Genomic DNA, 13,832 nt, shown 5'->3' with positions numbered 1-13,832 from the left:
GTGAGGGGAGAAGGAAGCAGAGTGGGGGAGGGTGTGAAGGGGAGTGAGGAGGCAGTGGTGGGTGGGGAGATGAGTTAACTAAATGCGAACTCAGGATTTGTTGCATAGACAGACGTGATGGTGAGTGTGTACGTGTGTGTGTGAGGGGGGGGGGGAGAAAGAGAGACACCAACACAGCGCACGGCAAGGGGGCGTGAGTAGGGGGCCGTGGGGGGATTGAGGGGAGTGCCGGGGAGTTAAGGGTCTCGGTGTACTCACGGTGCGCGCCGGGGAGTGGACGAGGGTGAGGGTGGAGCGGTGGCAGTCGTCGGAGGAGGCGGCGTCTTCCAGCACCGAGCCCGCGCTGCCGCCCTCGCCGCCCCACCACCCAACAAGCGGCCGCACCTGCTCGGGGTGGGGGACGCGGGGGGGAGGGGGAAGGGAAGGAGGTGACTCTAGCGCTGTTCGATACATTCCGGCGTGTCTGTCTGTCTCAAGGGCTGCACACGGGATGTTCCGAGCCTAGACACTTGCCCACTACTCCACTACTCCGCTAATCCACTAGCTACACCTGTACACCCGCCCCGCCCCGCCCCCCAGCCTGCTCACCTGCATGTCGGGGTCCGCCTTGCCCCCCGGCTGCGTGGAGGCTGACGAGGGGGGCCGCGTGGCCTCGCCGTGGGTCGCCGCCTCGGGGTGGACGCCGCCGTTGGCCACGCCATTGCTGGAGGTATAGGCGACCTGCCGGAGGGGTGGAGGAGGGTGTGGTCAGCACACACAGAAGGCAGGCACGATGGCTGTGGGCTTACGGCAAGGCTGCCTGATGTAGGGATGAATGAGCAGCAAAATAAAACACTCGTTGTGCTGGAGCGTTCATTCTATTCCTGCCGCAGTGAAGCAACAATCAAACAGATTTTGAAATCAGTTAATAGTTTTCACTATACGTAACTACTTTTGCAGGGAGTTTGTTGCAGTGACAGATGACTTAATTAAAAAAAAATCCTATCAATGTCCGTGCTGTTCCACCTCGATGGAATCAGCGGACCGTTTTTTTTTTTCTAGTTATTGGGTTAGTTTGAAGATCAAACTCAGAATAATTGACCTTCCTGAATTGTTCATGTACTTGAAAACCTGAATCAGGATCTTTTCCGTTTGGCGTACAGCGCTAAAATTAATTTTAATATAGATTTTCTTATGTATTTTTGTCCGTAGAATCCGAATATGACAACCGTTTTATGGAGAAACGAACAGTTTTTAAGTTATTTTCCTTTACGCTGCAGCCGCCGCAGCTCAAAAATAGCTCGCAGGGCTTAGGGGGGGGGAGCATATTATTTAATCCAACCGAACATACTGAATATTACGACAAAATAACTCTTTAAAACAATAACTCAAAAACTGTTAATTTCTCCAAAAATAATGTGATATTCTGATTAAAATTACTTTTAGCGCTGTACGCCAAACGGAAAAGACCCCTGAATCATATCTCCACGTAATCGTCTCTTCCAGAGTCAAGAGTTTGAGTTACTGAGGAGGAGGAGGAGGAGGAGGAGGAGGAGGAGGAGGAATAGGAGGAGGAGGAGGAGGAATAGGAGGAGGAGGAGGAGGAGGAATAGGAGGAGGAGGAGGAATAGGAGGAGATACAGTGCAGGAGGAGAAGGAAATGGAGGGAGGGGAAGAGCTGTGAAACACCACGGCGCCTGAACAGTTACTCATGCTGCTGACGGTGCTGCCGCTGACAGTGCAGTGTTTACATAGTGACGGCTGTCGTCAGGCCACACAAGGTAGACCAGCCCCGCCTTGCCCCGCCCCGCGCCGGCTGACGGACTGCTGACAATCACATCACTCAATACAATGATCCTCCCCTCCCTCTGCCCCCTGGCCTCCTCCCCCCCCTCCCCCCTCAAGCCCATGGCACCCGTGAGTCAGCCCGTCAGCCCCGCGGCACCGGAGGCCTCCCCCGCCGCCTGACTCACCTGTTGGTCGTTCACCACGATGGTCACGGACTTGTTCTTCTCGTGGGTGGCCCGCTTGCCTTCCCCTGCGCCGCCACCTGTACTGCGGCTGCCGACGGACTTCCTGCCGGGGCTGGCCTTGAGGCTCGTCTGCTGGGGGTCACTGCTGCCGCTGCCGCCGTCCCCGACAGGTATGGTGGTGGTGGCGGCGCGGAGGTGGCCTGGTGACCGCGCCTGGCCGTTGGCAGTGACGCCGCCGTTCACCACCACCACCACGCCCTCGGAGCCTGCGGGGGAGAGTGAGAGGAACGTGTGAAGGGCGGAGGAGGGGGCGGCGCGACAGGTGTTTGGTGTATACACTGGGTTACAAAGGGACTACAAAAGGTTAAAGGAGGACAAAAAAAAAGAACCTACACGTGACAGCCTCTGAAGAGTTGTTAACAATTTACCTCCCATCCATTACTCTGCCCTATACTTCAGTGCTTCTTAAACTGGGGGCCGCGCTCCCTATGAGGGGCGTTAGTGATTTCCAGGGGGGCGCGAGCCTTATGAGGGGCGTTAGTGATTTCCAGGGGGCGCGAGCCTTATGAGGGGCGTTAGTGATTTCCAGGGGGGCGCGAGCCTTATGAGGGGCGTTAGTGATTTCCAGGGGGGCGCGAGCCTTGGAGGAAAAGTTGGAATTTCTGTTGTCGGAATATTCATTATCTTAAGAAGAGTATGGGGCAGCGACGCCATATTACCGTACTCAGCGCATTGTATTTTCGTTGTTTCTGACCGATAACTATATAAAAAAACATCAATAAGTAACGGTTTTAACGATAACTTTAATATGCTACCGTTATTTGTGTAGGTAAGACAGATTGGGAAGTAAAAATGATAAATACGATGTTTTGAATACGACAACTTGGCAACGCTGGTATGGGGACAGGTGCAGAGGGAGCGTGGAGGGACAGATGCATGCCTATAGACGTTTAACCCCTTGAATGCGGATTTCTTACAGTTAGACCACACCAAGCTACTGGAATGGAGCAAAAAGTGGCTGTTACAATTCAATGAAGAAAATGTAAAGTCCTACACCATGGGAGGGGATATCCAGCACACCGATACCACATGGGAAACACTCCACTATCCACCACAGAGGCAGAGAAAGACCTGGGAGTATAATGTTACCAGGCTACCACAGAAGGCCAAATCCGTGCCAATCGCAGCGGACGGGTTAAGGACCACTGCACTGCTTGAACCTTTCCTCCGTGCGTATAGAAACAACAGTACCTGCGAGGGTATGTGGGGGCGAGGCACCTGCGGGAGGGGCGGGGCGGGGCGGGACACAGAGTCGTATTTTAAAACATTTCGTCTCCCAAGTTCACATATTTGACATGGCTTTCGTAGGAGCTGTAGGCCTTTCCAGGGGTAGTTTTATGACCCTGGTGGTAGTTTGACCCTTCTTCTGTGCCATGAACCTTAAAAAACACTCATAAGAACCCGATTGATCCCCTCTTTGACCTTTAGAAATAGTTGATGTGAGAAGCGATGGTGTCTTAAAATACAGCCCCCACACTCACCTGTCGTGACCTGCGGCGTGCTGGAGGCCTTGGCGGGGCTGACGACTACCTTGGCGGGGCTGACTGGGGCTGACTGGTGGTTGGCGGGCTCCTGCAGGTTGACCGCTATTCTCTGGGGGCTGGCGGCTGGTCGGGACGGACTGCCGCCTATCTTCCCCGAACTGGCGGACGCTCTCTGCGGACCGACGGGGACCCTGTGCGGACTAGACACTACGGACTGGGGAGCGGACACGGAATGAGAGTGGTGGCGCTGGTGGTGGTTGTGAGGGGGATGATGTGGACTGACCCCAGCGGAGACAGGTCTGGTGGGGGCTGGCCGGGCTGGACTGGGGGGGATATGAACCGTGGTGGTGGAGGCGGGTCTGGGGGTCGCCGAGCTTCGAACTGGGGTCTGTGGTTCGCTGGGGACACTCACTCTGGTGGCGGCGACGGCGGGGGAGGGGGCGGCGGCGGGGTCCCTCATGGTAGCGGCGGGGACCTCACTCATGCCGGGCCCCGCAGTGAAGGTCAACGCCGTGAGTGAGACAGTCCTCGGCGGGTCCTTCCGGGAGACTGAGGTGGAGGTGGAGGAGTCTTCGAGGGCGGAGAGATGCGTGGAGGAGAGGGAGGAGGAGGCGGAGGAGGAGAGGCGGGGTGGTGGGGAGGAGACTAGGGGAAGCTCGTCTCCCCCCATGGTACAGCTCTCGTGGCCCGACCCCTCACGCTGCTGGGGAGAGGGGAGAAAGGGGGGATTAGAAGGGGTGATAAGCGGGAAGAGGGGAGGTTAGAGGTGATAAGAGGGAAGAGGGGAGAAGAGGGGGAGTTACGGGGGTGATTAGAGGGGAGAAGGGAGGTTAGAGGGGGTCATATAAGGGAAAGGGGAGAAGAGGGGAGGTAAGAGGGGGAGAGGGGAGGTTAGAGGGGAGGTTAGAAGGGGTGACAAAGGGGGGAGGGGTACCATAAACGTACACACACACACACACACACACACACACACACACACACGAGGGGGAAAAGTTTGCTCGTGTTTCCTCTCCTTGTTTTTTTCCTCGTTTTTTTGTGTGTGTCCTTGCACGTCTCTCTCTCTCTCTCTCTCTCTCTCTCTCTCTCTCTCTCTCTCTCTCTCTCTCCATGTACACACGTTTCGCTTTTTTTTATGGTCTAAATTTCCTGTTTTTTTTGTTTTTTTTTACGTTTCTTGTTTTTTTTTCCCCACCAAGTTATTTTCTTATCTTTTTCTTTCTTGTATATATATTTTTTTTGTTTACTCAACGTCTTTTCTTTCTTCTCTTCCCTCATTTTCTTTTATTTTCTTTACTGTATTTTCTTATTTCTCCGCTAATATTTCTTTGTCTTGTCTTTTTTCACTCTTTTCTTACTTTATTTTACTTTCTTCATTGTAGTTTCTTCTTTTCTTTACTGTGCGTCTACTTTTCTTTCTACTATTTTCGCATTTTCTTTATTTTCTTTACTGTATTTCATCTTTATTTTCCTTCTTTCACTTGTTCCATTCTTCTCTTCCTTTCGTCTTTATTTCCTCCTCCTTTCATTCATTCCATGCTTCCTCTCCCTTCATCTTTTATTCCATCTTCTATATTCTTCTTTCACCTGTTCCATTTTTCTCTTCCTTTCGTCTTTATTTCCTCCTCCTCTTCCTTCCTCCTTTCATTCATTCCATGCTTCCTCTCCCTTCATCTTTTATTCCATCTTCTATATTCTTCTTTTACCTGTTCCATTTTTCTCTTCCTTTCGTCTTTATTTCCTCCTCCTCTTCCTTCCTTCTTTCATTCATTCCATGCTTCCTCTCCCTTCAACTTTTACTCCATCTTCTATATTCTTCTTTTACCTGTTCCATTTTTCTCTCCCTTCCTTATCTATTCCATACTCCCAGCTCCTCCTTCCTTCCCCCTATCACCACCAAGCAACACCATCTTCATCACCACAACACAATCCCTTATTCTCATTACCACTATCACCACCAAACACCACCATCCTCATCACTCATTCATCACCACCACAATCACTCCTACCCTCACCACTTCCACAAACTCTTTCATCACCACCAAACAACACCATCTTCATCACTACCGCAATCCCTCCTCCCCTCACCACTACCACAACCTCTTTCATCACCTCCTTCATCACCATCACTTCCCTATAGGCCGTGCCCTTGAGATCGGTTCCAGCACCATCAGTATGCAAGGCCAGACTCCATTCGTTGCGGACTCCATGGGTCGTATTAAGAGACATTTCGCCGCCCAAGAACACATATTTGCCAAGGCTTTCGTAGGAGTTTGGGGCATTTCCATGAGTAGTTTTATGATCCTGGTGGTAGTGTGACCGTTCCTCTGCACCATGAACCTAAAAAAACACTCATAACAGCCCAATTGACCCCCTCTTTGACTTTTAGAATTAGCTAATGTAAGAAGCGATATTGTCTTGTAATATGACCCCTATGTTACGAGCTTTCCATAAACACCTTTGCAGGTTAATGGTCAGACTTCTTCCAGAATATCAATTGTCTCCTATGTTGGTAATTGTGTACTGATGTTGATTAGTATACGTGTTAGGTTAGTGTGGGGTAAGTATGTCAAGGGGAAAGAAGTAATTGGAGGTGAAACAGGTAATATTCAAAGCAGGTAAAAAAATAATGAAGGTCGAATGGAAAGATAAAGGAATTGTAGAAAGTAAAATTGAATATAAAAGTGAAAAATGAAAATAAATCCAAAAATAAAAAAAAACAGGTTAAATTCAAAGGAGGTAAGAAATAAAGGTCGAATAAGATGAAGTAGAGAAAAATAAAAATGAAATAGTGAAAAACGGGAAATAAATTAAATAAAAGAAACAGGTATAATTCAATGGAGTCAAAAACGGATAAAATAAAAAAAAGTGAAAAAGACAAATAAAATAAACAGGAAAAATTCAAAGGAGGTAAAAAAAAGGGCGAATAAGAAGATAAAATAAAGATAAATAAAAAGAATCAAAATCGCGAAAAAATAAAGCAAAATATACAGGAAAAATTCAATGGTGGAAAAAACCCGAAAAAGATGATAAAATAAAGAAAAAAAATAGAAAAGAAAACAGAATGTGAAAAGTAAATAAATATAACAAAATAAAACACCTAAGAAGCAGTACATGTTTTTTCTTTCCTTTTTTTTTTTTGAGTTGGTAAATAAGTTACATTCTAAATAACGGAAAGCTGGGAACACACGACCTTAACCCTTTTTTTTTTCCTCTTATTTTTTATTCTTTTCCCCGGAGCATTACTACGTGTGTGTGTGTGTGTGTGTGTGTGTGTGTGTGTGTGTGTGTGTGTGTGTGTGTGTGTGTGTGTGTGTGTGTGTGTGCTCTTGATAGCTGGCACGTCTCGGTTTCCTTTTTTTCTTTCTTTTTCTAACTCCATTTATTTTTCACGCTTTTTCTTTCCAGCAATTTCGTAATGGATCCACGTTCACTCTTAAAACGCATCGTCGATTTCGTTTTTTTTAATCTTTTTATTCTGCAAGTCTTAACCCGTTTCTTTGTATTCCTTTATTTATTTCAGTATCTCTTTGTCTATGCATTATTTTCTGTTCTCTTCATCTTTACCTTCTTTATTCTGTCTTTTTCTATGTCTTATTTTTCGTGATCTTTCGTTGTTTTTTGTCCTTTTTTCGTATTTTTATTTCTGTATTTTCTTTTGTATTTATATGGTTCCTTTTCTTCTACTTCTGCTCTTTTGTTCTTTTGTTTTTTTCTCATTCTTCCTTGTTTTCCTTCATCTACTTCATTCTTTCTTTCTATGTCTTATTTTTCGTGAGCTTTATTTTTTTTTCCTCTTTGGTTTCGTATTTCTATCTTCTGTATTTCCTTTTGTATTTATATGGTTCCTTTTTTTTTTTACTTCTGCTCCTTTTTTCTTTTGTTTTTTTCATTCTTCTTTATTTTCCTTCTTTCATTACGTCGTTCCATTCTCCTTCCCTTCATCCTCTATTTCGACTCTCTTTACTTTTCTTCCTTAATTAGTTTCATGCTTCTTCCCTTCCATCCTTCGCTATATCTTTTTATCCTTCTCTTCCTTCTTTATTCCATACTTCCTTCATTCTTTCATCCGTTCCATCCTTCTCTCCCTTCATTATCACTTTCATCCTTCTCTATGTCTTTCCATCCTTCATCTTTTCTATCCTTCTCTTCCTCCTTTATTCCATACTTCCTTCATTCTTTCATCCGTTCCATCCTTCTCTCCCTTCATTATCACTTCCATCCTTCTCTATGTCTTTCCATCCTTCATCTTTTCTATCCTTCTCTTCCTCCTTTATTTCATACTTCCTTCATTCTTTCATCCGTTCCATCCTTCTCTCCCTTCATTATCATTTCCATCTTCATCTCTTTCCATCTTTCATCTGTTTCACTCTTCTTCCCCTCCCATCATCCTCTTCATCCCACTCTCCCCTCTTCTACATTCGCTGGTTTTGTTTACATCGGATCAGCTGTTTTCTGTTTACGTGGGATCAGCTGTTTTCTGTGTACATGCAATCAGCTGTTTTCTGTCGCCTCGCCTCATCAATGTTGACACTCCTCCAACACCTGCCTTGTTGACGCACAGCAGATTGTGTTTACCTGCTCACTCTCCTCCCCCCTCCCCCCTCTATCTATCTATCTCCACCCCTCCTCTTCCCTCCCCTCCCCTCCCCTCATCTACACCTACATATGTCTCCTCTACTCAATTCTCAATCTATCTCACATTTATCTCCCCTCCTTACTTTCCCTCACCTCCCCTCATCTGTCTCCTCTCTTCCCTTCACCTCAACCTCTCTCCCCTTCTTTTCTTCTCTTCCATTCTCAATCTATCTCACATCCTTCATCTATCTCCACTCCCCTCATCTATCTCCCCTCTTCCCTTCACCTCCACCTCTCTCCCCTTCTTTTCTCCTCACCCCGATCTGTCTCCTCTTTTCTCCTCACCCTAGCCGATTTCTCTCCTCCCCTCCCCTTCAACTGTCTCCCCTCCTTCCCTACCCCTCGCCTCCTTCCCTCCCCCCCCCATCACCACTCCCTCACACCTATAACCCCACTCCATACATTAACGTTACATATCTTTTGACCTCAGTAAGTTATAGGCAGATTAGCACCCATAGAGGCTTCATTAGGTCGCATTAGCCCTTATAAACAAGTAGCCCACGAGTACATACCATCAGCTGAGAACGTCAACAAAACCACAAACACACACACAAAAAAAAACCATGAAATAGGTAATAAAAAAAACATTCCAAAACATTCTCCACAATCACTGACACGTACTCTCTCTCTCTCTCTCTCTCTCTCTCTCTCTCTCTCTGGTTTTCGTTTTTTTGTCTTGTTTTTGTCCCTGAGTTGCTTCTTTTATTATAGTTTTCGTTCATTCCCTTATCCTCTCGTTCACCAGGAAGGCCGATAGCTTCTTAATAGGGAGTCACCTGTTGTACTACCTGTCGGACGTTGGTTATTACAGGTGCTCAGTCTTGGCATTCTACCTGAGACTCGTTGGGCAAGACAAAGCGACGTAGAATGGGAAATGGTTTGAGAGAGAGGGAGGGGGCGGGGGTGGAGAGAGAGAGAGAGAGAGAGAGAGAGAGAGAGAGAGAGAGAGAGAGAGAGAGAGAGAGAGAGAGAGAGAGAGAGAGAGAGAGAGAGAGAATCTGATCAATTCGAGATAGTGTGTTCCAAAACCTACTTACATACATGACACAAACACACACAAACACACACACACACACACATATATATACGTATGTCGCGATCCACTTGTGTGTGTGTGTGTGTGTGTGTGTGTGTGTGTGTGTGTGTGTGTGTGTGTGTATTCTGACCGCATTACATCGCATGACAACACCTGTTTGATTAGTATTCGACTTCACCTCAACCCCCCCTCCCCCCTCCCCCTCACCACCACCACCATCATCACCATTATCGTCATCATCAGCCATTATTAGTCCACTGCAGCGCCTCAACCAACTGTCTCCGTTACCTCCTTGACCACTCCCCCCCCCCATCATCACCACCACCACCACCACCACCCCCACTACAATCACCACTACTCTCAACTTCTCCACCCATTAACCATCACCACCACTACCTTAAAATCCCCACCATTTCCCCACCTCCACCCTCCTCTCCCCTCATCACCTACCACCCAGCATCACTATCATCACCATTGCTACCATTCACAACCACTATCACAACCCTTTTTATCCACCATCATCATCTACAGCAACTATCACTACCATCATTACCCACCATCACCATCTACACCCATTGTCACCACCACTAACCACTACACCACTACCCCAACCTCACCGTCACCTCCCCCCACCACAACCCCCATTCACCCCTCCACCACCACCTCCAATTCACACCTACCACTACACACACATTTGTTTTTCTCTCCACATGTTATATATAAAAATAAAATAAAAAAGAGAGAGATAAAACACAGAAAACATTATGAGGTCAAAATCCTGTTACTTGCGTTACTTGGATTTTTTATATATATCTTTAAGTATATGACGATGTATAATTAATTCTTGACGTTTTTTTCATATATTTCTTACATTTTTTTTCTGTCTTAACACTTTTCCGTCATGTGAGCAGCGTCATGGTGAGAATTACTACATACCGGGCGCCAGTTATCAAGAGTTTGTGAAATTATACACTTTTTTTTAGGTTTTTCTTTTCTTTTTCTTCTTTTCTTCTCCGCTGCGTGAAGAGAAAGAGAAACGAAGAGAACGAGAAGAGGGGAAAAAAGGAAAGTAGAAATATGTGTGTCCTCTGGAAGGTTACGTAGAAATTATAGATAGAAATGATAGATAGATAGATAGATATAGATAGATAGATATAGATAGAAAGAAAGAAAGAAAGAAAGAAAGAACAAAAGAGAGAGAGAGAGAGAGAGAGAGAGAGAGAGAGAGAGAGAGAGAGAGAGAGAGAGAGAGAGAGAGAGAGAGAGAGAGAGAGAGAGAGAGAGAGAGAGAATATTTTACCACGCAAATGGATGTGAGAGAGATACTACAGACAAACAGAGACAGACAGACAGATAGACACACAGGAAACAGGATAAAAAATGAGGAAGACGGAGGAAACACACATTTTTTTTTTTACAGCAGAGGAGACAGTGCAAGGGCGTAAAAAAAAAAGAAAACAATAATGAAAAAAAAAGAAAAGAAAAGCCCGCTCGCTACTTATGCTCCTAAATAGAGTAGAGTGGCCAATAAGAGAAAGATTGAAGGAAAGGAATGGCAAGGAAAAAGGAGAAAAACTAATAAATGATAAAAAGAAAAAAAGAAAATGAGTAAGGAAGGGATGGGAAGAGGGAGGAGAAACTAACGCATAAGGAAAGAAAAGAAGGAATAGAGAAAAAACTGAATGGATGCTAAAAGAAAGGTAGGAAGGAAGGAGAAGTTATCAGGAGGCAAGGAGAGTGTGACTTGAAGGAAGGAAGGCGTGAAGGAAGACCATGAGTGTGGGTGTGGCTGAGAGAGAGAGAGAGAGAGAGAGAGAGAGAGAGAGAGAGAGAGAGAGAGAGAGAGAGAGAGAGAGAGAGAGAGAGAGAGAGAGAGAGAGAGAGAGAGAGAGAGAGAGAGAGAGAGAGAGAGAGAGAGAGAGAGAGAGAGAGAGAGAGAAGAGAACGAGAAGCGAGGAGAAAGGAAGGTAGAAATATGTGTCCTCTGAAAGGTTTTGAAAGAGAGAGAGAGAGAGAGAGAGAGAGAGAGAGAGAGAGAGAGAGAGAGAGAGAGAGAGAGAGAGAGAGAGAGAGAGAGAGAGAGAGAGAGAGAGAGAGAGAGAGAGAGAGAGAGTAAATATCAATGAGAGTGAGTCGTAAGAATTATAAGTGAAGGAGAAATAAAACCAGGAAGGAAGGAAGGAAGGAAGGACGAAGAAGAGGAGGAAGAAGAGAAGTAAATGTGAAGGGAAGGAGAAGCAGTGAGGCAGAGAGAGAGAGAGAGAAACCTTGATGAAGTGTCGACTTGGTTCTGTTTTTTAGGCACAAGACCACGATACTTACCTTGCGTGCGCGCGCGTGTGTGTGTGTGTGTGTGTGTGTGTGTGTGTGTGTGTGTGTGTGTGTGTGTGTGTGTGTGTGTGTGTGTGTGTGTGTGTGTGTGTGTGTGTGTGTGTGTGTGTGTGTGTGTGTGTGTGTGTTTCCTCCGTCTTCCTCATTTTTTATCCTGTTTCCTGTGTGTCTATCTGTCTGTCTGTCTCTGTCTGTCTGTTGTATCTCTCTCACATCCATTTGCGTGGTGAAATATTCTCTCTCTCTCTCTCTCTCTCTCTCTCTCTCTCTCTCTCTCTCTCTCTCTTTTTTGATTTCTTTCTTTCCTGAAGCTAATAATATGAAGCGAAAAAAACAAAAAAAAAAAAACAATCGTAAACATACATACATACATACAAGCAGACAGACAGACAGATAGACAGACAGACAGACAGACAGACCCCACTCCAACCACCCTCACACACACACACTAACAAAGGTGTAACAAAGAGCACAGGTTAATGATTAGGACACACACACACACACACACACACACACACACACACACACACGGGCAAGAACTGGATTAGGCAAAGGGTACTGGTGGAGGACAGGGGTGGATGGGTGCAACTTCGTATAAAAAAATTAAAAATGCATGTATTAATAGTCAGGGGTAATACGATTCAGAGTTTCCCGACTGCGTATATTAAGTGGATTAGTGGATAGTGAGTGTGGATGAGGAAGGAATGGGAAGGAGGGTGGAGATATGAATGTATGATGAGAGAGGAAAGTATTGAAGGAAGGAAGGAGTGGTAGGAGGAAGGAGAAGTGAATGATGAAAAGAGGAAAATATAATGAAGGAAGGAAGGAATAGGAAGGAGAAGTGAATGAATGACGAGAGACGAAAATAATGAAGGAGGGAAAAGAGTGATAGGAGGAAGGAGAAGTGAATGATGAAAGAAGGAAATATAATGGAAGGAAGGAAGGATGGAGTGGGAAGGAGTAAGTAGAAATGAATGAATAATGAAAGGGATGGAATGAATGATGGAAGGAGTGGGAGGAGAGAGTAGGAATGAATGATGAAAGAGGGAAGTACAATGAAGGAAGGATGGTGTGGGAAGGAGAAAGGAGAAATAAATGAATGATAAAAGAAGGAAGGAATGAAGGAGGGATAGGAGGAATGAATAAATGATGAAAGAGGGAACTAACGAAGAAAGAAAGGAAGGAAGGAAGGAAGTGAAAGAGGGAAGTATAATGAAGGAAGGAAGGAGTGGTAGGAGAAAGGAGAAATAAATGAATGATAAAAGAAGGAAGTAATGAAGGAATGAAGGAGGGAATGAATAAATGATGAAAGAGGGAACTAATGAAGGAAGAAAGGAAGGAAGGAAGTGAAAGAGGGAAGTATAATGAAGGAAGGAAGGAGTGGTAAGGAGAAGGGAGAAATAAATGAATGATAAAGGAAGGAAGGAATGAAGGAATGAAGGAGGGAATGAATAAATGATGAAAGAGGGAACTAACGAAGGAAGAAAGGAAGGAAGTGAAAGAGGGAAGTATAATGAAGGAAGGATGGTGTGAGAAGGAGAAAGGAGAAATAAGTGAATGATGAAAGAGGAAAGTATTGAAGGAAGGAAGGAGTGGTAGGAGGAAGTAGAAATGAATGAATGAATGAAGAAAAAAAAGAAGGAAGGAGAAATAATCAAATGGACGAAATGGTGGATGGAAGATGTTGAGAGAAGATAGTGAATAGAAGAGAAGATGATAGATGGTGGAAGTAGACTGTGGGTGGTAGATAATGAGTAATTGAAGATGGTAGATGGTGAATGATAGACAGAAGATGATAAATGTGAGAGTAATTGATGGTAGATAGAAGATGATTAATGGTGAATGGTAGATAGAAGATGATAGATAATGAGTAGATGGTAGATAGAGTAGATGGTAGTTTTCAAATGATAGGTGAATAGGCCTACTGTGCAACCCTCTTCTTTTCTCCTTATAACAATCCTTGAATAATCTCATGTATAATCAAACCCCCTTCACACACACACACACACACACACACACACACACACACACACACACACACACACACACACACACACACTCGCGTCGTGTTTACCCAGAGTGTTACAAGAGGCACTTAAGGAGGAGCGTGGCAGAGTGCGTTAAGGGAGAGGAGTGTGTCAAAGGGAGTGTGTTAAGGGAGGGTATCAAGGGGGGGGGGGGGGGTAAGAGGTCCAGGGGGAATGGTTAGTAAATTTAAGAGGAGTATTCAGTAATGTTATAGGGAGTTTTTTTTTTATAGTGGAAGAAGTAGTTCAAGGGGAAAAAACGAGGAAAAAAGAAGTATAGGGGGGATTGAGGGTGTGTTGGGACGAG

At 45.4% G+C, this 13,832-nt stretch overlaps 1 protein-coding gene across 6 annotated transcripts in view; it reads right to left on the bottom strand.

The window, feature by feature from the left end:
* LOC127007750 (sodium-dependent proline transporter-like) overlaps positions 1–13,832 on the bottom strand; it is a 118,712-nt gene that overhangs the window by 35,864 nt on the left and 69,016 nt on the right. For 4 of the 6 annotated variants that reach the window (XM_050879012.1, XM_050879013.1, XM_050879016.1 and 1 more), the window contains 4 exons: positions 3,494–4,199; positions 1,953–2,218; positions 589–720; positions 259–384 (listed from right to left, as the gene is read on the bottom strand). In XM_050879012.1, coding sequence (XP_050734969.1) covers positions 259–384; positions 589–720; positions 1,953–2,218; positions 3,494–4,199 — 1,230 coding nt within the window. The remainder of the gene's footprint in view (positions 1–258; positions 385–588; positions 721–1,952; positions 2,219–3,493; positions 4,200–13,832) is intronic. The other 2 variants (XM_050879014.1, XM_050879017.1) reach the window with 2 other exon arrangements.

Source organism: Eriocheir sinensis, chromosome 36 (genome assembly GCF_024679095.1).
Source record: "Eriocheir sinensis breed Jianghai 21 chromosome 36, ASM2467909v1, whole genome shotgun sequence".
Taxonomy (NCBI): Eukaryota; Metazoa; Arthropoda; class Malacostraca; order Decapoda; family Varunidae; genus Eriocheir; species Eriocheir sinensis.
The sequence above is the reverse complement of the archived record's forward strand: the minus strand, read 5'-3'. Positions and strand labels throughout refer to the sequence as shown.